This window comes from Gasterosteus aculeatus, chromosome 17, assembly GCF_964276395.1.
Source record: "Gasterosteus aculeatus chromosome 17, fGasAcu3.hap1.1, whole genome shotgun sequence".
NCBI lineage: Eukaryota > Metazoa > Chordata > Actinopteri > Perciformes > Gasterosteidae > Gasterosteus > Gasterosteus aculeatus.
The window spans coordinates 6,961,465-6,988,081 of record NC_135705.1 but is presented as its reverse complement, the minus strand read 5'-3'; the positions used below and the strand labels follow the sequence as shown (position 1 = coordinate 6,988,081).

Here is a 26,617-nt window from a genome sequence, read left to right as displayed (position 1 = left end):
CGGAGATTAATAGAGCGGTTTCTATTTCGGGAGCAGCTTTAGTCAATGAGGAGAAAACGTTTTACGGTGATGTAAGAAGTCATTCAGGATTGAAATCAATCGCTTGTGTCAATCGATGTTGGGGCCAAAGTAATGTAAGAGAGTGAAGCCTCATTCCTTCTGGCTGACTAGAACACAAAATATTTCTCGCACCAAGTGCAAAGAGCGTCCCAAAGAAATCACAACTCCCCGCGCCAGCTGATACAACCGTCCAGCTAACTTCCCATCAGCCAATTGGCCAACACTCATTGAACACTCACCACTCGTGCTGGGGCTCATCGATGACCAACAGGATCTTGAACTTCTTGGAGAGCGAGGGGGAGGGAACCGACTGCTCCACGAGCCCGGCGGCCGTCTGTTTGACGGCGTTGGTGATGGAGCTGAAGGAGCTGAAGAAGCCAGAGGAACCACCGGAGGAGGAGGACTGGGCCTGCGGAGGCTGCTGGGCCTGCTGGCTCGCACGCCGCTCCTGAGTGGCGGGGGATCCGGTGGGAGCCTGGGCCGGGGCCGCGGCCGGGGCTTGGGTCGGGGACAGTGCTGAGCCCGTCGTCGCCGCCGCTGCGCCTGGGTGCTGCTGGGAAGGGGAGGTGGCGGCTGGGGGAGGAGGAGCAGGTGGGTCCGACCTCTGGAGGTCCGACATGTAGCCATTGGGCAGGTTGGACATGAAGCTGCTGTCAGAGAGGCGGCGGCGGAGGAAGTTCATGGTGGCGGTCGGGCGGTCGGTCTCTCAGCCGCTCGGGTGGTCGCTCTCTCCCGGGTTACGCCTCTCGGCCTCTCCGCTGGATTGAAGTGAAAGCGCAGCCGGTTACAGAGAGAGAGAGACGCGCTGATCTGAGGACAGACCAACGGCAGGGAGCACAATCGGTCCGGATAATCAAAAGGGGGTGTGCAGGGGGTGGAGGGAGGTGGAGGGGAGTGGGGGGGGGGGGGGGTGATAAGGGCTGAAGGAGAGCTGCTTCTGAGCTGCAGGAAGGAGAGGATGGATGGAGCGATGGAAACAGCTCTGGTCCAGGTCTTCGGCTCTCCAAAGCACAGCTTAAGCCAGCGGAACGGCGTGCGTTTGTGCGTGGCGTTCCTCCCTCGCCGCCCCCCCCCGCCGCCGAGCCTCACGCCTCCTCGCAAATGTTTGTGTGTGACTGCGAGTGTGTCCGATGGAGGGAGAGAGAGAGAGAGAGAGGTGTGGTGTCGCCCCCCTTCGGTGAGGTATAGGTGGTCTATTCCCCCCCGCTCGGCTCTGCCGTCCTGCCTCCTGAGCTGCTGGGAGCCGAATGCGCCCGAGAGGTGCTGCTCGCTCTCTCTCTCTCTCTCTCTCTCTCTCTCTCTGCTTATTCCCTTTCACTCTGCTCCTCTCCTCTCGCTCACTCACTCGACGCGCTCACTGGCTGTCTCCCCCCCCCCCCTGCTCCCTCCCCTCTCCTCTCCTCTCCCGTCATCATCCTTCTACATCACGGGCTACGTGCGCGCGTCGTGCTGCAGCCTCGTAGCGCCACGTGCCGTGTGCAGCAGCTGGAAGGGGTTTCCTTCGAACGCCCATAAGGTGGGGTTGAGACATGGAAAAACCATCCACCCTGCACCGCAAGCCCCACCTCCTTCTCCACCCATCCATCTTCCATCCCCCTTTCGCAACCTATGCCTTTGCACGCCATTGTGGGCTCATGTATGTGACACTTCTAACACTGCTGCTGAGAATTTTTTTTTTAGAAATAAATAAACCCTCCCGCGAGGAGGTGATCATGCCCATTTGGTGCCACTAAAAGCATTTGGAAAAACGTAGAGGAAGATTGATTTGTAATTCAAACGTAAGAGGAGGTAGAGGACAGCAGGAAACCAGAGAAAGGAGATGACAGAGATTCATTCCACTACAATGGTTTCGATCGACTGATTCAACCCCCCCGTGGAACGCGTTGCTCCTCAGTAACGTGTGCTCTTCTGCAGCCTGAGAGGGCGGCACATGAAGGTGATGGTGATGCTGACCAAAGGGGAGACAAGTGTGAGGAGACCCTGTTTTTTCCCTTAAGGGCACTTTGGCATCTCAATGTAAAGCAGCCAAAATGAAAAGGTCCCTCAAATGGTAGGTTTCTATCAAAAATATTGTACATATGCAATTAAAGCACAGCTTTGGGCAACCTCGACTTCCTTCAAGAAAGAAAAAGGATGACATAAATACAATCTGAGTCCTTTTATTTAGAGAATAGATACAGTTTATTCTTTACAGCGCGTCACACTATCTGTTCCTGATTTTCTTTGCCTTTTTAATACTAAACAAACATCTCCTCATGCCTGGAATCCATATGCAGTCCCTGTTTCAGGGCATTAGAAGAGCACTTTTTAAATGTCAGCAGCAGATTCAGCCGGCACTGTTTGCTGCTCTAAGCTTTAATTCAAAGAGAGAGAGAGAAAAAAACATTCAGAAGATGACGGGACAAAGAAGAGAGAAGCGAGATGAGATTTTTCAAGCGGGAAGAAAATCCCACACACGGAAGAACAGAAACGGCAGCAAATGTAGACCCACCGTTCCTCTATCTTGCCTTAAACGGCACAATTATTCCTTGATGTAAAGTGCTCGCTAATTTAAAAATACTCTCCGACCCATTTGTCAGATTCTGCCGCTCATCCCGCTTCAAGCATCAAGCTCTGTGGAAGCGTACAGCTGTCTACCAATACCATCTCAATTGATGGAAATATATTCCTTGACCTTTACGCCACTGAAGGGCTGCTTTTCAGCTGTAATCTGTTCCACACGTCTGACCGTATCTCAACCATTGTGGAGTGACTCAAGTCGAGGAGTGAGTCGTGTCAACGTTACGGCACAATATTGCTGTCGGATCTTAGCCCCTCGTCCTCAGGGGCCATTAACCCGCCGTAGAGATACGGAGTGTGCCTTCTATTAAAGACAGAGGCCTCCAGGGGCCTAAACTCATACGACGGGACACTAAACGTGCTGATGAAGGGAAAAGGGAGAATCCACTTCACACAGAAAGCAACACTTTCAAAGAAACATGTCGGTGCATGCACATTGATGGCCACGATGAGTCATGTCCTTTGAGGGAGGCGGGAGGGTGGGTGTGTGTGTGTTAACTCAACCAGAAGAGCCGAGTGAGCCTCAGAGCGGCAGTGTAATAGAATGAAGCGACATCCTAAGCTTTTCCTGGCCTACATGTTTCATTGCACATTTCTAAACGGCAATACTGTGTTTCAGGAGCGTGCATGACAGGCTCCAAGGTTTAACGTAAGCAATTGAAACTGGAGTTTGATTGTTCTCTATCCTCGTCCCCAGTGAAACGTGAGATTTGAGTACAGTACACTATATTTGATTTTTAGATGGATTAAGCAGAGCACACTGCAGAGAACAATATGCTTCGGAGGAAACATAAGAACACACAAACGGCAGATCCAACGCCAGGAGCATCCCTAATTTGTCAACACACATGGTCACACAAACTACAAGCACTGACTGAGACACACATGCACATGCGCATCCACAAACAAACTGGCATGCACGCAAAGAAACACAGATGCTGACATATTAACACAATCAGCTTTCCCTCTGTTTTAAGTGGCATTACTTTTAAGTGCAGAATGCATGCATGCGCACACAAAGGGATGAAAGGAATCATTACAGTATTCATTCAGTAATGCAAATATGAATGTGAACCTAGGACACCAGGGCAGGTATGGTAGGACTAAGGTCGGATATTTACACGTTTCAAGACTTTGACTGTTGTGTATGTCTGTGTGTGTGTGTTAGTACGGACCTGGTTAAATTATGCTTTAAGAGGATTAACTGCAGATATCTTAGTGTGTGTGGGTGAGTTTGCCGGGGTCAAACCTCCTTTGGCTACACTGGCTCAATTTAGATAATCCATGAAAAAAACCCGCTCTGCGCGCATCTGGCATTGATGCTAGGTGCTCATGACATGGTGTAATTCTTGCTACAAACTCTGCAGGGCGCACGTATGATTGCAAATTTGACTATTTAGACGTATTATTCAATTTTAGCTCGGTCAAACTTTATCAAGTTTGTCAAGTGATGAATAGCTTTTGAATGTCTCGATGTTATGGGGCTGCTGAAGCATAGCAGAGAATAAATGCTTAATGGAATAAATAATGTTTTCCTTGTAGGGGGTAATCTCAAATGCACCAGCAAGTTAAATCAAACCACAGGGAGCTCAACCCAGGACACAAACGGGTTGTATAATTAAATAAAATGAGTCTATTCCTGTAACAAGGTCAACAGTCCTAGACCCTTAGTGGACCTCTTGCATTACAAATGATGCCATGACTCTAAACTAGACTTTAAAGCTTCCATTAAGGAATGATGTAGATTCTGCTGAGCTGTTTCAAAAGATAACTAAGATGAATGAACTTAAGCAGTGCGTGTGGAGTGGAGTATGTGGATGAATGGCTGGAATTACGAAATGAAAACACCCACAAACCTAAACTTCACACACACACTCATACATAGAAAAATGCACTCTGCAGAGTTTCTTGCAGCACTGAAAAGACTGATATTTTTTTCCATGTACCGGGATGCATTGTAAACCTGGCAGTGACCTGACTATGTTGTCATAAAATATAGTATGAATGCACAATACCTATTGTTGATATTTGGTGTTTAGGCTAATTCCTGATAAAGAAGCACTCAGCACTGAAAGGGATTCGGGAGAGGCAACCCAAAACATCCCTTTAATTCTTTCACAGTCAAAAATAGAATGGTTACCTAAATACTATTTCATACATAATCTACACAATAATTTAAGCGGTTTTGCCATTACAGATCAACTGAAGCTATTTCAAACGTCACTGAAGTTTACTATTAATAATCGCACGAGGTACCAACCAAATGTGCATTTTAGCTCTGGCTCTGACTCCCATGTTGTATGACTGGCCCATTGACTCCCTGCTCGGTGACACTGTGACCCTTCAGTGGAGGAAGTGGGTGCTTCTGTTTGCATCTACAGTGTGTCTAAGAGTGTGTGTGCGTGTGTGCGTGTGTGTATGTGTGTACGTGTGGTTAATGGAGCATTTTCTTTTGATGTTCCATCACTCGACATGGGCAGCAATGGCAATCTCCATGGCAACAGGCGCGCGAAAGCTGGAAAGATTCCCCTATTTAGTGCATGAGTGTGTGCGTGTTTCTATCTGTGTACATGACTGGAAATGCAAGCTGGAGAATTACAATCAGGTGAGCTTTAAATAGCCTCGGTGGGTTTGCACTATTCAATATTATCTGTATTCTTATTCATGTTGTTTTATTATAACAATCTTGCTGAAATTCCAGTGAACTAAGTAACTGACTGGTGATTATGTACATGTACACAAGAAACATTGGCCAAATTATTTCATATTTGTTTTTCTGGTTCCAAACAAAAAGTTACAAAGACAACCTTCTCTCTCCTTCCAGTCACTTCCCTTTTAATTTTCGCACTGGCCCACACAAACTCTGTGAGAGAAGATTGAGGTGTGAGGATTATCACCGTGGTAAACTCTATACTTTTACAAGCTTATTTTTTCGGTCTACTTGCTTGCAACCCAAAAGTTGCGTTATTCTTCTTCTTTGCCGCTTGCCCACCTAAAATGAACAGATTTTTCTTCTATCCTCCCCATACTGTTGACTACAATCTCTGGTACTGATGAACCTGCAGCCAATTCTTACACAAATCTGCAACTCCCCTTGTCTTAAAGCATCGTTCATCAATGGAAGAAATATTCTCTGTGTCATGTCAAAAGGTTTTTCATTGAGGATCTCATATGAATGAGCAATATGAGCAATATGGACTAAAGTACCTCTCTAGGGTCAATAATTACTTCAACGGCACCATGATGTATAGAATATGTTTTATTACTCCTAATGGTGATTCACTTTCCCTAAATTAAGGCACTTTAATAGAATGGGTGGGCTTGTTGGTTAAGGTTTATTACCGTATCAATATTAATTTGGCTGCAAAGACGGTTTGCATAAATCACTAAGATTTAGATAATATTAGTCCAACTCTTGACAATCCCATAATGAGCTCCTGACATATCGCTAATAGTCATGACCCTAAATACAATATTAATTCATTCCAATAAATGTGTGTGGGTTTTGGGCCCATAAAACAAACGACAGAAGCAAGAAAAAGAATGGCGGCTGCTTCCGAAGCACTTTGGATTTGACTGCTGCGGTATTTTCACAGGAATATCACAGTTAAGTTGAATTATACATTTCATGCACTTGTTTTCATTTCAAGGAAGCTTAAATAGAATTAATTTGCTGTAATTGGTTGCCTCAGTAGAAACGTATTGTCTCCAAAAGTTCAATCCCAAAAAGTCTGGATCGTGTCAGGAGCAGTCATTATGATCATATTAGGATGGTTCTCATTCCAATGTAAAATGAAACCAAACACCACAGGAAATTAAACTTGAGAATAAACTCATTTTTCTTCCCGTCGGCAGTGGGGCTCATCAACAGAACCCGCTGACTGACTCTGACATTCGACAGGTCACTTTCACTTGTCACTTTCTGTTCTGGTGCACTTTATTTTTAAATATTTTTAACTTTTATTCCTTTATTTGTAAACTAACCCATAGCATTATATTACTAACCCATAGCATTGTATTTTATTTTATTCCTATTGCACTGTTGTCTTGTCGTCCATTGCTGTTATGCACCAACCACCAAGTCAAATTCCTTGTATGTCTGACATATTATGGCAATACATTTTTCCTGATTCCGGATTCCTGGTCCTGATTAATGAAACTAAACCAGTGCAATTACCATTCTTGGTTTACATCGAGTATATTGCCAGAAGACATTTAGATGTTTCAGGTCAGCACTCTGGATGCAGCTAACGTTAAATTGCTAAAGTTATGCTTTGTCAAAGGAACTTCAACGTATGCTAACGTCTTCCAAATACATCATTAACTGCAGAAAAATAAATGCACTAACGCATTAGGTGGAAATATATGGGGAAAACAGGTATTGCATATTAGAATGAAATACAGAGGTAAACATTTTTGTTTTATAAATTCCCCTTTCACAGAACACAACAACACACATCATCTTTAGCTTAGAGAGCGAGCCAAACTTGGTCGAAAACCACCCTCTGCTGGCTTAGTTAAGAGCTGCTAAAATTGTCTAAAAAATAACGAAAATACTGTCATTAGCTGCCCAGTTTACATTTCACGACTGTATGAAACCATTGACGAAACTACGAGCCAAATACCCCACACAATAGTTGTTATATGGACTGTTTAAATTAACGCCTGCGTTTTCTTACCTTCCATTTCAGACTCCATTTCCCATGAACCTCCGGGGCCAGCGTACAGCGTGACGCACATTTCAGTCGACTGTCTATTGCACAGCGACCCAAACTGACCTAGGGGACGCATTCAAACGGGAAAAACACTCAGTTTTAGAGCATTTCTTTTGCATTTTTCGTATTTAGAGGCGTAGAGTCCCCCTGTTCTGAAATGTATCTTATTCGCTACGTGCAGGAAACGTCGATTTACATGTTGTTTATTCAGCTATTCCGCACATAAACCGGGTTGTGTTTTTGCTGGAAAGCTATCATAGCTAACTTATTTCAAAATGACACTTCCAACTTTGCACAACACTGGCGTGCTTTACAGACGGATTTTATCCCAATTTCCTCAGGACTTCAGTTTAGCTTTTGCATACGGATCTGGTGTTTTCAAACAACACGGGACCAACCAAGGTCAAATGGAGGTAAGTGAACCTGCCAGTTTACAAACTCTGCTCGTGACCGACTTGCGCTGTAACGTTACGTTACATTTTTAGCATCTGTCTCAAGAATGTCCTATCAAATAATCGAAATATTTCCATTGCCTTATAAGAACGTGCTCCACCGTTATGCATTACGCCAGACCAAACTTTTCAGAGTGTAGCTAACGTTATATCACATTTCATGACGTTTGTGTTTTCATTCTGAATCACAATTAACCCGAACGTAAGCACGATCGATGACATCATCTCAGATCGAATCTAATGAAAATTGATAAAAAGGAAGTATTGAATGACAGAACGTGTAGCTGTGTCATATTTACATGGGTAAACAAACTCTAATGTTGTTGTGTTTTCCTTACTGACTAAAGAAGAACATGCTGGACTTTGTGTTTGCTGTGGATGACCCAGTGACGTGGCACACCATGAATCTGCTCCAGAACCGCAAACACTACTCCATCCTCAAGCTGCTGGGGCCCACTAAGATCAGCTCCATACAAAATGACCATGGGGCCTCTGTGTACTACAACACGCTGGTGCCTGTGGATGGAAAGGTACCTACATTTACACTTAAGTCTCCTCAGTCTTGATTTACTCTCACTGTATTTGTTTCTTGCATTTCTATTTGTTAAGTGTTTGTTTTTCGTCATTACCAGCTGACGTACTTTCGTAACCTTCTCCTGTTCTTCTCAGATAATCAAGTATGGCGTGATTAGTACACAGTCTCTCATAGATGACCTGCTGCACTGGAGGACCATGTATGTAGCTGGACGCCTTCACAAACCAGTCAGTATCATGAGTATCTGTTTTGGATTAATCATTAGACACACTTTTCATTGTCAAACATATCAAACGCCTCCCAGATTTTGACTTGGAGTTATTTAAGATATGTTGTTTATGAAAACAATTTAAAAAAATTAAGAAAATTGTATTTAAATCATACAGGACATATTGTTGCATATTTGACTTAAAAATGACGACCTATTCATTTAGATGTTCAGGTTTTACTTAGACTATTAAGTTAACAAATTGATTTGTGTGTGTGTTCCCTCGCAGGTAAAAATGCTGCTGCAGAATGAGAATGGAAAGCTCCGGGCCGCTCTGGTGGCCAACTTGAAGAGTGCTGTGACGGCCTCCTTCCTCATGATGCCAGAGAGCTTCAGTGAGGAAGACCTCTTCCTGCAGATAGCTGGTCTTTCTTATGCCGGTAACTAACGCACACCCTTGAACACGCATACGTACATACTGTACATACACAGAGACAGTGACAGTGTGGTTCCAAAGCGTTGCCTACTAATGTACAGTAGCATGGTTCTAGCTAAATTGTCTTGATTATGAATACAAGTAATTGGACGGTTGGTTCATAGCTAATGTGCTTTATTTTACGGATATAAGGAAGTGAAATTAAAGCAGACAAATTAATCTTAAAACCGACAAATGTTTTAATGCTCCTATTTATATCCTACTGCTGTTTCAACACCTGTATTTACTCTTACGATATATAATAGCATATATTATCTCATCTTACTTCAGCAAAGATAAAAGACTGTGAAGCAAATATAATCCACTTAAGTAAAATCTTTTTGTCTGTGTCTCGTCAGGGGATTTTAGAATGGTGATCGGAGAAGATAAATCTAAGGTGGCCAATATCGTCACGGACAACATTCAACACTTCCGGATTCTGTACAGCAACATCCTCCGCGACTGCCCTCAAGTGGTGTACAAATCTCTACAAGGGAAACTAGAGGTATAACATGGCACTTGTATTATCTCACTTGCTGACGGTGTCTGACGTATAACAAACAAAAAAACAAAACAGATGCTATAATCTGCCATGAAATGCTTGCATTGCTTTGAAACTTTTTTTCCATGTGTCATGCCTTTTCAGCCGAACGGGCAAACACATGTTTAAACCCAACACCAGTACGGGTTTGGCCTGATTAGTACACCGTGTGCTACCCGGCCTTTGTAGTAAACACTGAGCGGGGGCGTGACTGATCTGGCGCTCTGCCCTGTTACCTGCTTTACTTGCACCATCAACTAGTTCAACGGGTGTGTCAGTACATTTAATGGTTTGAACATGTCCGCCTCTTCTATGTTCATTGGTGTAATGACTCATCTTTTTTTTACTTTACCACGTCTCACTGTTATCCATCCAAAATAACAGTGGTACATATAATATTAAGTAGTTATGAGTGTTTCTATGTGTGTGAACGACACTCCTTGCAGTCCAGTAAAAGTCACACAGCAACAAGACGTTTTCAACTTAGTCATTGCAAGTCTGTAAATTGTGTTTTTTTAATTTTGCAGTGTATGAAACTATATTGAATATAAACCAATTATTTATTTCTGAATATCATAGTTTTACTATCTTAGTATCTATTATCTAATGGCCTTTTGTCAGTATTTTACTGCAGTGTGCATCTCTGTTCATTTATTCCCCTTTTGTGTGCCTGTAGGTTGACAAAAGCCCAGAGGGACAGTTCGATCAGCTGATGGCATTGCCTCGGACCCTCCAGCAGAGAATCACAAAGCTGGTGGATCCTCCGGGGAAAAACCGAGATGTGGAGGAGATTCTGCTGCAAGTCGCCCAGGATCCAGACTGTGGAGCTGTCGTTCAACAAGGTTCGTACTGCGGAGCGGATTTCATTTATGTAGAATAGAAGGACAGGAAGAGTTGTCCGTGTCAGGTTTCATTTCAAATTCCGTCCATGCGATCTGGAATAGTGCACGTTGGTCTTCCAAACAAATCAATTATATTAACAATACATTATACGAGCATACATGTTGTCGAAAATGACCCATCGGTTTAACACAAAGCACAACTCATTGACAAAATCGATCTAAACATTTGATTTTGTCTTTTTCAGTAATTGTATGGCCTCTATTCACAAATAGCATATCACAAAACCATATCTCAAAGTGAGATGTACGTCTTTGTTCCTCCTCAGGTATTTCATCTATTGTGAAATCCTCCAGTATAACACAGAGTATCAAAGGCATTGCTACAGCTGGTAGGCACCCTTTTTTTCTTCTTTTTCTTGAGCGTCTATATTGTATAGTTGTTAAACGTTTAGAGCTGTTTTGCTTTTTGTGTTGTCCTTGTTTTTATCGTTTCTAATCTTCTCTATTTGTAAGAAGAAACTGTATGTGCAGTATTTGGAACGCGAAGGAAAAAACTGCTTCAAATTAAAGCTGCCGATAAAGCTGATTGGCTGTTTTATTCTGACTCTGAAGTGTATAATGATGTTCTCATGAAGTGCGTTCATATTCTGTTAACTGCTCCCCAGGCTTGTGGAAGACGGTCTCGTACAGCTCCAAGAAGCTGATAAAGATGTGGAAGGGTTCGAGGACGAAGCCGTCTGTCTCACAGATGTCCTGACCCGTCTTTCTCTCTAAACTGTCAGCCACACCGTTTTTTTACCCTTCCCAGCCGTGGCAGGATGATTCAAACACTCACCTACTGGTTTCCATCACTACCTTTTAAGGAAGGAGACCACTGTGCAGACGCAATTGTGCGTTTGCATGGTGTAGAACGGTTTGTACAACTGCCTTACTGCCGTACTACTGATTGGAAATTCACCGAATCCGTACGAGAACAACATGCAGCGAGCACCACAAGAAAATACTTAGCTGTCCATATTTTGATGATGTGTGTGCATTTTCCATGTGGACTGTCAGATGACGAGCGGCTAAGAGGAGGATCTTGCTGTGCAGTATTTTTGTCTTTTTGAAGAGAGAGCCCTTTATTAAACTCACAGTTTTGGAATGGTCTTGCTTGTTACACACACACACACACACACACACACACACACAAACTTAATTCTCATCCCTCTCTTGACTTCCAAAGATCTCCAATATTTCTTCTCTTACGCCTTTGTTAAAGAAATAAAAGATAAAATCACAATTATTTCATGATTACATTTTCTCATTGTTTACCAGTCTGACAGAGAAATAAATACTTAAAGTCTGAGGTCTTTGTAACTTACTGTAATATAATTCAGTTACATGAGTTGGAGTTTTATTTTCCCTCTTATCCCAAAGTTCTGTCAACAGGTATACTTTTGGATGTAGTAAGTGGTGTCACGAGTGTTTCATTAGTCCATTATAATGCAGCCAATAGTGAAATGACCAGTTACTTCCTTGTACTTTGCCACTGTATCATGAGTCACACTTGACTTCAGTTACTTCACGAATAATTCAAAAGTAGATTCATCGTACTTTTTTTGTTTTGTTCTTGTACTGTACTTCTCTTTCACCAGTAGTCCATTGCATTTCTTTATGATAACCCATTAAATTCAAATTCCATCTCCCTGCCATCCAACAATAAAAAAGAACATTTCTGTGATTTAGTTCATTGTTTATCATTCTCTTCTTTACCCCAGTAAACCCTCACAGAGACGAGATATATTCAAAGTAACCAATAAAACAGAAAACCAATGATGCTCATGACTAGAAAATTGTCCTTGAGTTCAGCTACTTGACATGCCGAGAACCTGGAGCTCACTGGGTCCCATCTGGAGGGGAGATGGAGATGGAGATGGGGGAGGAGGGGGTCCAGCAGAAGTGACAGTGAAAGAGGACGAGGGAGGCGGTAGCTCTCAGGAGGCTGATTTAAAAAGATGGAACTGAAGGAGAAGATCACGCAGGAGGCCTCTTGGCTGTTAATTGGTTCTTGTCAACGGATGTGCTCTTGTCTCTAGAAATGGACAACTTTCACCAGGTCCTTAGTTGCTTAGATGTAGTTTTGGGGTTAAAAGTTATCTATGCCGTCTCTCTCTCTCTCTCTCTCTCTCTCTCTCTCTCTCTCTCTCTCTCTCTCTCTCTCTCTCTCTCTCTCTCTCTCTCTCTCTATCCATATATATATAATCAAATCATAATTAATACATACATCCCTTAGAAATGACTGTTAATAGCTACATGTATGTAATTACTAATTATATATCTTAAATGTTTATATGGTGTTTACAAATGCTTCGTAGGCGATTACTGTCAGTGTAAACCTTTATACAATACATTTGATATGGACGACCAATGGGGTCACAAATAGACATTAAACACAAAGTTGAGGGTTAACTGCCTTGCACAAAGGCACTCTCTCTAAATCACCTACTAAATGTGCCACCAGCTCAAAGTAGCAGAGCGGGCGACGGCAGCGTGACTCTCGTAGGATGTGACGCAAGGTTTTATTATCATAATATATTCTGATATCATCGCTCAAGTCCTCCGCCAATCAGCGCGCGTTACTTTCACCACCTGCTAGCAACTGAATTCCATCATTCCAGGCATTCCTGCCCTGCTCCCTCCCTCCTTTCCTCCCTCCCTCCCTCCCTCCTCTTCCTCGTTTAGGCTACAACCAACTTGGTCCCGTCCGCTGCGCTACTATTGTCTCGTACACGGCGCCGTTTCGGCCGCGGCTTGTGTTTTTTTGTTGTTGTTGTTGTGTCCGCGTGGGATTTAGCGCGTAGTGTCTTGTTGTTTATTTATTTTTTTCTTCTCTATTTTCTCCGCGGCGTGGACATTATCACACTGGAGGACACCGAGGTGACGCTGGAAGGAGGTACGTGTGTGCGGGATGAGAGTGCGCTCCTTCCACAGTCGGTCGGTCGGTCGTTGCGAAATCTTCCACGATGTAAACAAACGGCGTGTGTATGTGTGTGTGTGTGTGCGTGTATTCACGACGTGAAGCCACTTCCCAAAACTTTCTCTCGGGGGAATCCAGTCATCGCCTCGTGAAAGAGAAACATAATCAGTAATATCTTTATTTTTTATTTTTATTTTGCTTGGATACAGACGAGGAAGCACTGAAGCGCGCTGGTATAAATGCACCGCTGGTGGCAATAACAGTGGACGCACTTGCCACTACTACTACTGCTAATAATAATAATAACCTGTTTGCTTGTGCGTAAAAGTGTGTCGCTGTTTCTTGACGCACAACACGTAGACTACGTTGTGTTGTGACGAGCAACGGGACAACAAACCCAAACATGTTTTCAGTTTGGATGCAGATGCAGTAAGTTTTTTTTTCGCCTTTTTTTTCTGGGATAATGATAATCGTCCTTTAAGGGTTGTTTTCCTTGAGACATTAGGGAACGGTATCCCAGGAATGCAGAAAGAATGTTTTTTCTTTCTCCACAAATACTTCTCATACACTGAAGGCTCACAACTTAAGACAGAATCCCAAATCTGCTAAATGCTTTGTAGTCAAAATATCTCAGGAGGGTCATAATTAAAACCGCCATAGGATGAATGTTCATTCGGTTTTCTAGAGAACAGCCTTACAAGTTACAAATACAACAATACAAGTAAAAGTCCTGCTTTGAAAACTTAACCAAAGGTACAGAAGTTGTATTAGTGCAATGGGTACGAAAAGTACTCTGAATGTCCCCCGTCCACACACTGCATTCTACTTAAGGAGGCAACATTATACACTGATGCACCGGTGAGGTTGGTGTGATTAGACGCGCAGGCTTTGCAGAGAAATCTATTTTCAACATAACTATACTGTTGCTGAAACCAAAACTCGATTTCTGGTGTTGGCAGATTTCAAATGTCCCCACCTTAAGGGACTAACAGTGTTTTTTTTTTCCTTTGTGATTGCGGTGGCAGATCCGATGCTTGGAATGACTCGGCAACTATAAAATATTAACTAGTTGTTGTATTAAAAGCCGCCCTCATGCTCAGCACAGTGCCCTCCCCTCTCTCCCACAGGCGTCCAAGCATGGAGACACCACTGGATGTTCTGTCAAGAGCCGCGTCGTTCGTTCATGCCAATGAAGAAGAGAGTAAGTTTCGTCAGACGTCCGGCTCCTCCTGTTGTTTGTGGGTCGCCCGTTTGCGCTGCCGTATCTTTCTGTCTAGCTGCGGACAAGCGATTTGTCGCGTTAAACAGCGATGAAGTGCAACATTATGTTGGGCCATAAGCCCTCGGGCCTGTTTTCTGCCAGGAGACAATGGCCGTCTTTGTGCTGGGAAAAGCTCGCAGCACCGGATACACAAGCAAATAAGACCAGCCGCACTCAACCGCCACCAGCGCTGCTTTTTTAACTTGGCAGTTTGCTTGTGTTAACCTGCTTTCCCTGAAATCAGGGTGCGGTTGATCTACGTCTCATTATCTGTCTCTGCATCCAGTCATGTCTATTACTGCATGTCTCTAACTTTGTGCCTCTGCTGCTGTCTTCTTGATCCCTGTCCATCTTCTCTTTTATTCCCCTCTCAAGTTCCCCTGTCGCAAGATAAAGGAGGTATTGCCAATCAGCAAGACTTGTCTTTGGCCACCAGAGCTTGGAGGACACTTAACATTCAGTGGCACTGATAATCAACGTGCACTGTTGAGCTGTAGAGCTCCACGTTGAGTTTCTTGTTCCATAGTATTCTCTTCTGCAGTTTAGCCGATTGTATGCGTGTGGTTCAATCTCCTTATTTAAACATGATATTTGTTTTAAACATTCAGCTTGTGCATGAATATCTCTTGTGCGCATTGGTGTACTGGGAGAACAGGAACATTTGGTAAAGGGATTCAGCTTTAACGTCTCCCATGTCACCCGGTCCGCTCCCACAATGCTTCGGCCTGAGTGAGCTGAATATCAACTTCCTTGCACTTCTGAGTGAAATGGCATGGGAGAACCTCCTCCCCTCGACCCTCGCACCCCTGCGGTGTTTTTGTTTTCCCCCTATGCGCCCATGTCAGTTTTTGTTGTGGGTCGTGCATGGGCTCTTTTGTTCAAAGACAATGCACTCGACCTGCTTCCACAAAGGTGCGGGAGGAATGGGTGAGCAGGCCCGACCCACTGCGACCGGCCAGGCGACCAGGCCAGCGCGCAGCTGAGTCATTAACCTCTGCCTGCTTGTTTGCGTTCATGGAGTCTTTGCACTGCCAGCGCTGCACTCGATACCACAGCGCAGGACAGGGAGAGGATCGCGGCGGCCTTCACAACAGCCGCTGCTACTGGGGACCGAGTGGGGCTCGTCAGGGCCGGTGCTGTCGATCACAGCCCCCCAGAGCTTAAAGAAAAGTACTGTTGAATTTATTTAAACCACACTCCTGCAGATACACCATCTCCTGTTGGGAACCAATTTCTCTGAAAAAATCACACGGGATGTCTTGATGCAATGTATTGGTCTGAGGTAGCACCGCTTGGCTTCACAGTGCAAAACGTACTGTAACAATGCTCCCGAAATAGACTCGATGGCATTGGCACAGATTAATTAGGACTGCTTGAACTTGAGTGCTTAACCAAACCTAGATTGATATCCACTAACAGCATTTCTTATGCACACGTGCACAAACTTGGGCTGGGCTAATCCTCGCTCGTAGTGAGTTTGTAACAAGCAGCCGCTAAACAATGTTAATCACAGGTCTCCAGACAAATACTCCTGAACCTGAATGTATCATCGTTACTCAAGCACTAAAACAAAAGTGAATTAATTGTGCCTCATCTTTAAAGCTGAATGTAAGAGTGCTACTTGCTGCTGCTTGGAAGATGCTGCAGTGCGTTCAAACCTGTAAATGAGATCAACGTTAAACAGTCTGGATTGCAGCACCGGCCCAAGGACAGGTTGACATATTTACCTGGTTTTGTAACTCTGGTTTTTCCTATTCTATTTTTTGGTGTCATTTCTTGGGTCATGGACTGCAGCAACATTGCCAATCAGCAGGCTGTGTCAATGCCTGCCGGACCTCGGATGATGTATCCAAGCCTTTCCAAAAAGATCCGGTGGTTTAGGGCCCAACTGAGGAAATGGAATATGGATATTTCGGTTTCGGTTCACAAGCGCCAGAACAAAAGAAGAACTGGTGCCAAGAGAAGGTTGTTGGCTGCGACCTGTCCAGTGCCCTGTGTTCTGCTTTTGGACCCGCACAGATACAAAGACTTTACTAAGAAATCCCACTTGTTTGTTTTGAGAAAACACAAACACACACTTTGACGGAGTACCCGTTCATTGTTAGAGTTTCCATGGTTTGTTCAAACACCGCTGTCTTTTCCGAGACCTTGGTGAAGGGAAGCAGTCCAATAAAACCAACCCTTTTGGAGCCTTTTTCAAATTGTTGCGCTGTATATTCTTTAGATTGTGGACAAAATCCCAGAAATGTATATTTAAAAGAAATAATAGCTTTACAATATCACGTATTCTAATTATATAACAACACCACAAACATCAGCAGCAAAAAATATTAAATATGTTCACTGCTTACTTGTAAATTGAATCATGCAAAAGGCCCTGAGCAGGTTCACAATGATTTTACTCTGCTTATTGCAAACATCGGTTATGAGTGAGCGATTTAGCTTGAACCGTGACTTCCATCCTTTTTATCTACGTTTTGTTGGATGGCCCACTGAAAGCAAAATGTGGACACTGATGTAGTGTCAGCGTTGATCGCTTTCATGAGTGTTGAATAGACTTAATGTAATATGATTTCATTGCAGGGCAGGCAGGCAGGCTGTAATTCAATCTGGTCAATTGGATCATGGAGACCTAACGTGCGAGTGTCTTCAGTTGTATTCAAGTGAGCTACTGCTTGGTCAATCAGACGTTTCAAACGGTTTTTAAGGACGTTGTGTTAGTCTGATCAGCAAGTGAGGAGTCAAAACAGTTTGGAGCTTGTTGATACTTGGTGGTTTATGGACACATCAACACTGAAAGGGAAATCGGAGAGCTTGCCTCATGGCACTTTGTCAAAACCTTGCTGGAGACAAACAGTATTCTCAGTGGGCGGTAATTTGACCGAGGAGGACTCATGCTTGGGAGTGGAATGGGTTGGGTTTTCAGTGTGTGTGCTGCCTTTTCCAGCAAGAAGTGGGTTTGCCCTCCAGCCTTTCCACGTTTCTGACAGATATTCCTCGCTTCCTGTGTGATACGACACGGGTGTTAATCAGACATGAAGGTGTGAGCAGACAGATGGTGAGCAGCTTTTTCCCCATTTCTGGAAACTCGTCCTCACTGCAGAGAGCTTGAATTTGAATGTGTTAAGCGGCTTTATGGATGCTTTTGTAACCCAGTAACAGTAGTCATTTATGCAGGATTGCTGAACTATGGGCTGTAAACACTACGGGCGTTTAGTCTCCGTGTTGTCACCCAAAGGTAATTTAGGTAGAGCCACTGTGAAGCTCAAGTCGGTGGGCCCATCCGTTGCCATTTGGGGGGAGTGACAACACGGAAGTGTGCAAAGAGGTGGATCATCGAAAAAGCTGAAGCAAAGCTGCTACACCTACAGATACCGTATACAAATGGTATCAATCTCGGCAATGAAGCAGCCATAATGGGATAAATTTGAAGCACATCATCAGACTGGGAGCTGCTGCAAACTCTGAACAAACAGCCTGGTGTCATTCCCAGATCATTCAATACCAAAGGCCTTTTCACGCCCCTCGTTGTCCGATAGAGACGCACAAGACACTCTTTAGCGTGAATGAAGAAATGATAACAGGATTTCAACTTACTTACAATGTAAACCGATCCACAGAAACGTATGACACCGTGAGCAACTGCTGCGGCCCTCCATGATATTCATTTTAATATCGTTATTTCAGACCAAAAGGTCATTGTAGAAGTCTTCAGCAAGTATAATACAAACAAAATCATTTAGGTCATCTAGTGCCGTCGTGGACCATGTCATACAAGCCAAGAGACGAAGTGTAAATATTCTGCTCTATTGTCTCAAACACCACAAATGTTTTACTGCCTATTGTCCTGTTAGTGATAAACGGGGTATGAAGTAAGTAATTGTTAAGAGCATTTGAGTTATTGCCTGTGTGTGTGTGTGTGTGTGGGTCAAGGAGTCTGCAGTAGATGATTCTTGGTTACACCGCGATACCGATGTCATGATGACTGGGTGAAAGTGATGTACAGACAATGTGCTGGGTAACACCGGGTTAAACCTTAACAGTGCCTCCATTGTGACATTCCATCTCTTTTTCTCTCAGGCGTCTAATCTCTGTTTTTGAGTTTTGAGTTGAGCTCCTGAGTGGTTGGGATGAGTCAAATGGGATGGAGTGAAAGTGATGGTGGCAAAAAGGTACTTACAGAAAAGCTTTAAACAACTGGAGCATGAACTTGTACAGTATCCGAGACAACGACCTGGTGAATAGTTGGACTAAGTCGGAGTTGACAAACTGTAAAGTTGATGAGTAGATAGATAGCTGACTGCTGTGTGCAGAGCAGGGAGGCAGAGGAGACCAGCTGTGCAGGTGCATTGGGTGCATGTAAATAATAACTAGCCATAGATAATTCTAGGATCTTTCTTCAACAATGGCACCTCAAACTTTAACAAAGCAATCTGTCTATTAATATATTTAGCAGTTTGTTTTTATGGTAGTTACCTGTTGCAGCCAATGTAACATTTCATGTTTGTAATATATTAAATTCAGCAGCAGTGGCCATTACGTATTTTTAACAAACCTTTCTGTAATATTAACTGTAATATGTGTTTTTACACACTCTCCGATCGGGTTTTCTGTGCTTCTCAAAACGAGATTGGCTTCTCATTGATGATGAAATAAAAGCTGGCTGGAAGTGACCATTTCCTGGTCAGTCCTCCTGGTCATCAGTCTGTCTCTTCTTGTCTTACCCTCCTCCCACATTCATCTCTCTGTGCCTCTCGATAGACTCCCTTCAGCAGTTAAACTCATGCATGCATGCACACGCATACACACACACACACACACACTGACCTCATTGTCCCTGCTCTGCTATCGCCATGGTTCAGTGGGAGGCCATTAAGAATGAAGAGGCAAGGGGCCACTATGGCCACAGGGCCAAAGGTCAAGTGTCAAAGGGTGACATTTGCAATATAATATAATCAAACCTTGTTTTTCAAGCATTTTCTGTTTTTCACTTTGACTTTTAAAATAGTCATGTGTTCAGTGTCCACGTCTGACAGAAGCGATTCATTAAATTTGGTGCAGCTATGACTGCTTTTTAAATATTGGCTAAAATGTTAAATAAGTCCTGTACCACATCTGCTCTTAGTAAATGCCATGCTTGCTGGTCCCACACCCGCTCTGCTGTCTTAGCGAGGGAACTTTTTCTCAGAACTGCGCTGACCACACATACTTCACATGCCTTTCTATTTGATAGCATTCACTATAGTTACTGAGAATGACATGAAAACGGGATTGCAAAGCCTTTCACTCAGTTAACCTTTTACAGTGGTAGAAAAAGTGCTCCGACAGAGACAGATCGAGCCATTAATCAAATCAAATGATGTTAGACAGCTCGGATAGTTTTTTATTATATCTGACGTCTATGAACATACTCTTGTACGAAAAGCATGCATTGCATTTGTAGCAGCAGCATCCACCGAGGAAGTTGTGTTGATGAAATCTGAGCGCGGCACTGGTGTAATCCGGCCACAGATGTAGGACATGAGTGTGTTAATGGCACAGAGCCTGCTGTCCCACGCAGGATCTGTCATCAAATAAGCCCCATGGGTTCAGATTGTTACCAGCTAAATTGTTAGCATGACAGGAATGTTATCACAGTGTCCCGTTGGCCCTACGAAAGCATGGATCATTTTCCAATACCAAAAGATGAGAGCTGTTGAATGTTATGTATTCAAAATGCTTAAGGGTTGATTTGATTGACTGGTCAACATCTGTTTGGTTGACAGAGTTGGATCATTTTTCTCAAATTATGTAAAGGTTCTGTTTAAACAGGAATCACTGCTGTTTACAATAAGGACTCTACTGCACATTTCCTGTCAGCATTCAAGACACTGTATGTCTGAACATATTTACGTCTCACAAACAGATCTGAGTTGTGTTCCAGGCACTCGCCTGCTCGTAATAACATACAGTAGATATCTAACCTCACATTGAGTGTGACAGCGCAGCCAATGTCTGACTGCAGGGATTACATGCGTTAGCATTGGATCACTCTTGTATCTCAAGTAGTCAGTTCCTAGTTTTTCAAGAAATTGCAATGCAATGTCAATTAATATCAAACAATGCTCAAAGAAACTAAATGGTGGTCCGTGACAAACGGCTTCACTTCAACACAATCACCTGGTGTTGTCATTGTTTTGCTGTGTCAACCTGATATCTCCTCCTCCTGCGAGTATATGGAGGGTTTTATTTTTTTATTTAGACACTCCCTTTGTGCCGTGCTGCTGTGTAATTTGGCCGTGAATACAGTGAAGATCATGCAAATGTCTCAAAGAAAATAATGTACTAGCTTGAAGAAGGTTAAGAATCACCATAAGCATTGTAAGTTGTAATACAGGTCTGTGCCACTCAGGTGTTTGTAGACAGTTCATGTGCAATAAAACCTTTTATAGCCTTAAGGTTTGAGTCCCAGTTATTTACTGACAGCGAGAGCTGAGATAAGAAATATCTGAGGGCTTAAACGTCTTAGGTAACCGTGTAAATAAAGTAATGGTGTGTCGGTATTTCAGCAGAAGGACTCGAGGACTCGACCTTTGATCTCTGCCGGTGTGAAAGTTGTTCTTCCACTGTGACTTATTTGTGTTTTTAAGTTCAGGCCAACTTGAGGAACCTATAGTAAATACTTTCCTCTTTCATTCATTGCCAATAAGCCATGACGATAAATTACTTAAATTATTAAATGACCGTGAGGTCAACAGAAACAGGTATTGTTTATTGTTTTTTGCCACTCTAACATCATCCTACGGTGGTTTATTTTGTCAGTGTTTTGTGTGACAACGGCGGAGCGTGTTAATGAGGCATTAGGATGAATCACCACCTGGTCTGTGTGGTGTTGTTATCCCGACACGCCTGCTCCGCGGAGAGGCCCGGACCTGTTCAGAGAGACACACGACACCGCGGGGGATTAGGTAGGTGTGCTAGTGCCGTGGCATGGTAGACTAGACAAATAAATACACAACCAGGAAGTAACTGATGACAGGATGGGAGGAATCCTCTGATGGAAAAGAAGGGCACACACCACACCACTAAATGAGTCATGGCCAAACGGGTGAGTGCGTTAACGGATCCTGTATCCAATTCATTTTGAGACTAAATATAACATTCATTTACGCACCACACCGCTTATCCTTTAAGGTGGCGGGGGGTAGCTGGAGTCAGTCCCAGCTAACATCGGCGGGAAGAGGCGGGGTACACCCTGGACTGGTCGCCAGTCAATTGCAGGGCCGACATGGAGACAAACAACCATTTACTCTCACATCCATACAGGGAATTTAGAGTCACCAATTAGCCGAACCCCCAGAGCACGTCTTTCGACTGTGGGAGGAAGCCGGAGGACCCGGGGAGAACCCACGCAGACCACAGACAGGCCGATGGGGGAGGGAGGGGGCGACAGCGCTAACCACCACAGCACCGTACCAGCGTGCCGCCCACTTCACTTCAATGATTAAGCGTGGTAATTAAACCAGATTAACAAGGTACAACACCAGCAGTTTATTTTGTAAGGACGAGGGCTCTACGATTTTGAGAAAATGTCTAACTCCAAACTATTCCTTTTACTGATATTGCAATATTGTTATATTAATATTAATACTAATATTAGTGGGATCATTGATAAAAATGAGTCTCTAGAATATGATGTGTAGGCCTGGAGACCTTCACAGCACAACAATATTTCATCTGAAAATATATTTTGACGCACATATCTCATTGCAATGTCTTTCAGTTGATTAATTAAACAAGGGTTTGTGATGCTTTTCCACATTTGACTATACAAATAGTTTACCAACAGCGGCAATTACGCGTTAGCCCGACATTACTGTACATCAACCCCACGTGAGCTCTTTACTCTTTTCGTCATGCTGACGGAGGCAACTTGTGGAAACAGCGATGAGGGAAAGGTTATTACCACAGCAGGCCATGTTATTTGTACCAACTTGTCCTTGTGGAAGAAAGGTGGAATTTCACCAACTTATTGTGTAACCATTAATCTCCTTAGTATACTCATTCAATCTTACAGGCGTGCAAGCCAGAACAATGACGCGGTGTTCAAGACCTTCTCTTTTTAAGTACATTTGAAGTCCAGTGTTTGTGATACTCGCAAGACAAATGAGCCCACAGATGCGACCACAGTCGCAAATGATGCGTCTGATAACCAGCAACCAGATTAAGCTAAGATAATGTACTAATGAACGTTTTTGGGTCCTCATTCGTTGCTGACTGTCTCTTATCCTCCTCTCCGGTGGGGAGAGTGATAACCTTTTTCCCATATTTTGACAGTGTGTGAAAGAACTTGGTGAGTTTTTGTGAATAACTGCACTATGCTTGCCACTTGAACCAGTTGAACCAGTCTTATCACAGCTTTGTGGTTTGACCCTCCTGACCAATTAAGACTTCTCAAAGACTTTTAAAAAGCCTTCTGCAATTACATTTCCATTTCCTGGACCAACTTCTTTTAGTATGTTCACACATGGCACAACATGAATTGAGCAACGACTTTCAGCGTCAGCGTCCTACTTCTTCAATGCACTGCTATGAGTTCAGGCCCTCTGAATGAGTTGTGATCTGCAGCACCAGCTGTAGTAGAAACAGTCCCACTGAATGGCCTCTCTGTCTGCACTTAGCCTTGTTGTGGGTGTGTGTGTGTGTGTGTGAAACGGGAAAACAATGGGTATCCAATGAGACAGGAGCCGTGCTCCTATAGTTCTGAGCTGCCGTTAGAGGGGGGAGAGGCCGAGAGCAATGGGGAAGGACTGGAGAGGAGAGGCCCTTTGTTTATGTGCTTGTGAGTGTATGAGAGGAAGGGGGAGGCGTTAGAGTTAGGTAGTGTAGGTCAGACGCATGACTGTGTCCGGGCACACATTCTCTCTTTGTGTTTGTGTTGTTGTTGTGGCCTGTGTGTGGATGAGAGCGCGGGCGGGTGAAACCCTCTGTATACTTAGTCTTTCCATACCGTTGTGAGCCGTGATAGAAGTTGTCAGCAAACCGGCCATAACTTTCCGAGTTATTTTGTCCCCTTAAATGTAGCCCACTGAGATGGAGACCCATATCACATATAGATATAGATTTTTTTCAACTTCTCAACTTCTCTTCTCTATTTCTGTCATTTCCATTTCAATGGGAAAATATTACAATTGACTTCAAAGCTGCATGTGTTTTTATTATTTACTCTGAGTTTTTTTTAGAGTCTCTTATTTCCCCGTTCTGTGTGTTTTTTGCGTATGTCAAAACAAACATAGATGAGCATGTTGACAACGACAGTATTTCCCCTTTTCATCCTATTTGACTCCTGTTTTACACACTTCAGTCCCTTTCATGGCACATTTTAAGCACCAGAGGGCAGGAGAGAACCACGCCGAACTGGGCCCGCGTAACTGTTAATACCCAACAGCCTCTAACTTACATTCAAGTTTGCCCTCCACTGAAGAAAACTATTACTAATATACTATTTGCGGCATATTTTTGTATGCATATATGCATCTACATTGTTCTTCCTTTCAACATGTTTAACTATTTCCCTGTACCGTAACAGAACGTACAAAAACAAACCTTAATCTAATATTATATTGATACTGTGATTATGACAAACTATTCTCCTCGGTTATCGCATCTATAACCCCGTCATGCAGTACGTGAGTAAGAATTTACTATTCAGTGTCAAAACCACTTTTAGAAAATTATACGTTGTACCTCCTCGCAAAGGTAAATTTGGGACAGGCCGCAGCGCTTCGGGGTGTCTGGATGTGTTTGCAGAGTGCTGATCTCTAGCACGTAAAAAAAAAAAAAACTCCCTGATATTTGAGTCGCTCCAGGGATTTGGCGAGCATGCCCAGTGCGCGCCCCTCTCAGCCCCCAAAGCAACCCGCCCGCCCGTGCAGGGCCGGAGTCACACCGAGCACCGCCTGCGTGTCAGTGCAGTCGACTTACAGCTGGCTGTGAGGACTGAGGAGCACTGACTCTTTATCACCGCGATACATTCACCCAGAAAAGTAGCCTTAACGTGGCATCGATCCTCTTCGGGGTTTATTTTTATTAAAGGGATTTCAAGGAAACAGACGTTTGAGGCTGGGACTTTAAAACACATTTTCCCTCTCGCTTCTTTAGCTTTTTGACCGTCGCCTGAGGGGTAAAGAAGAAGAAGAAAAAAAACAGGTCTTTTTTTGAGAGCGAGGGGGGGGGGTAAAACTCGATAAATGCTTCTAACGAAAATGGACCTGTTGAATTACCAGTACCTGGACAAAATGAACAACAACATTGGCATTCTCTGCTACGAAGGTAAAGTGAACGGTTTCTGTGGGTTGTTTTTAACGCTGTGAGTTGGAGCAAAGTTTTCACTCTACTTACTGAGGCTAACGTTGGCTAGCTACTCAAGCTAACGTTGTCTAACTACTCAAGCTAACGTTGTCTAACTACTCAAGCTAACGTTGGCTAGCTACTCAAGCTAACGTTGGCTAGCTACTCAAGCTAACGTTGGCTAGCTACTCAAGCTAACGTTGGCTAGCTACTCAAGCTAACGTTGGCTCGCTACTCAAGCTAACGTTGGCTAGCTACTCAAGCTAACGGTGGCTCGCTACTCAAGCTAACGGTGGCTAGACCCGCTCGGGGCGCTTGACGCTTTCAACACATGTTGATTAATCTATTTTTTCGTTCAGCAATATAACGTTAGTTATGAATGAGCACCATTTCAAACTTCTGAACTTGATGCTAACATGCTAGGGGAAACATTAATGTCGTTTCTACTTGCATTTTCGTTGTCTCTAATTTCTGTCTCCATCAACTCCAGCTTCATGCCACTTTTTGTCACGAACTGCAGGAAATCATATCTGCTTGAGTAAGGAATTACTTCACTGTAACTAGTAAAAAAATATATGATGTGATTGTTGTTTGAGGCGGTAAATAACCTAACTTTGTCCAGACAAACTGATCACCAGTATTTCTTTACAATTCATCTCATCCATCCGTCTCTGCTGTGCATCAACCTGCTTTTCCCATTCTGCTGGTGTGGCACAGTTTGCAGCTTTTCTCTACATGAAATATATAACTTTTACCAGATCTTATTGTCACTGAAACCTGTTTTACAGATTTGAGAGAGGCTCAGAGAGGCAGTTTGGCAGGTGGCCAAGTGCCATTTTATACAAGCAAGTAGCAGGAACATGGTTTTTTTTTTTTTGAAGTGGTTGCGCATGTTATTATGGACTCTGTCAACAGTCTTACTTTGGTCTGTTTCAGTGCTTTGTGGGGGGAAACGTATAACTCCTGTTTGCCCCAAAGTGATTGCTCCTCGGCATGTGACTTTTCAAATTTGGCTCAGGAGTTTTGGCCCCTTTCTGAGCAACTTCCGTGACAGTAAAGCGCCTTCTTCAGTGCTTCTTTGCGGCTCTGGATTGAAATCAATCGAAGGGTTGTTTGTATCCCTTTTTTTTTGATCTTTCAGGTTCAATCCTGTTTTTCTCAGTAAATAAAATCACTAAAGGGAAAAGTGGAGGACACTACTTATTTTGTGGTGTGTCTATTATTGTATACCCTCAGGGTATCTTTTGTAAGTGGTGTTTAAACACAACACTTTATTTCTCTGTAGGAGCTCATCTCTATGTGATTAGCCCATCTATTGTTTTTTCTGTTTTGATTTTGTGTGCGTGTGTTTTTAGCTGAGCGAGCTAAAAGTGACTCCATCATGTGCCTCATGATAAGAAAAAAAGAAAGATAAGAGTCAAGAGAGCCAAACTGAAAACAGAGGGAAAGAAAAGCCCCTCATGTTCGAACATGTCAAACTAAGAAAGGGGATTGGATGAGCTTTGTGATATTTTGGGTCTGCTGGCGTGTTATCGTATGCATCAGCACACACAGTCAAAATACATGCCGCGACAAATGTTCATGTATCCTGGTACTCTGTCCCTTGAGCTTCATTTGTTTTCTCAAATTTTCACACTATAGTTATAAACATTTATTTGCAACTGCAGTTTTGGGATGCATT

The 26,617-nt window shown here is 43.5% G+C and overlaps 3 protein-coding genes across 5 annotated transcripts in view; 2 read left to right on the top strand and 1 right to left on the bottom strand.

The window, feature by feature from the left end:
• The window catches only part of LOC120834710 (synapsin-2), a 47,035-nt gene extending 45,717 nt beyond the window's left edge, over positions 1 to 1,318 (bottom strand). Inside the window, exon 1 of the mRNA XM_040202904.2 lies at positions 300 to 1,318. Coding sequence (XP_040058838.2) covers positions 300 to 742 — 443 coding nt within the window. The 5' untranslated portion in view covers positions 743 to 1,318. The remainder of the gene's footprint in view (positions 1 to 299) is intronic.
• A 5,991-nt stretch (positions 1,319 to 7,309) lies between these two features.
• On the top strand, positions 7,310 to 12,114 carry tamm41 (TAM41 mitochondrial translocator assembly and maintenance homolog). 2 transcript variants are annotated; one of them, XM_040204668.2, is made up of 8 exons: positions 7,310 to 7,747; positions 8,134 to 8,316; positions 8,456 to 8,548; positions 8,819 to 8,969; positions 9,364 to 9,509; positions 10,222 to 10,387; positions 10,714 to 10,776; positions 11,053 to 12,114. In XM_040204668.2, the coding sequence occupies exons 1-8, from the start codon at positions 7,610 to 7,612 to the stop codon at positions 11,142 to 11,144; spliced, it is 1,032 nt and encodes a 343-aa protein (XP_040060602.1). In that variant the 5' UTR covers positions 7,310 to 7,609; the 3' UTR covers positions 11,145 to 12,114. The 2 variants fall into 2 exon arrangements, with proteins under 2 accessions (XP_040060602.1, XP_040060603.1); XM_040204669.2 differs by having other exon boundaries at positions 7,311 to 7,747; positions 8,137 to 8,316.
• A 931-nt stretch (positions 12,115 to 13,045) lies between these two features.
• vgll4b (vestigial-like family member 4b) overlaps positions 13,046 to 26,617 on the top strand; it is a 28,794-nt gene continuing 15,222 nt past the window's right edge. Inside the window, exons 1-2 of one of the 2 annotated variants that reach the window (XM_040202723.2) lie at positions 13,046 to 13,322; positions 14,474 to 14,547. In XM_040202723.2, coding sequence (XP_040058657.2) covers positions 14,484 to 14,547 — 64 coding nt within the window. In that variant the 5' untranslated portion in view covers positions 13,046 to 13,322; positions 14,474 to 14,483. Of the gene's footprint in view, positions 13,323 to 14,473; positions 14,548 to 24,497; positions 24,919 to 26,617 lie in introns of those variants that run through there. The other variant, XM_040202722.2, reaches the window with a different exon arrangement.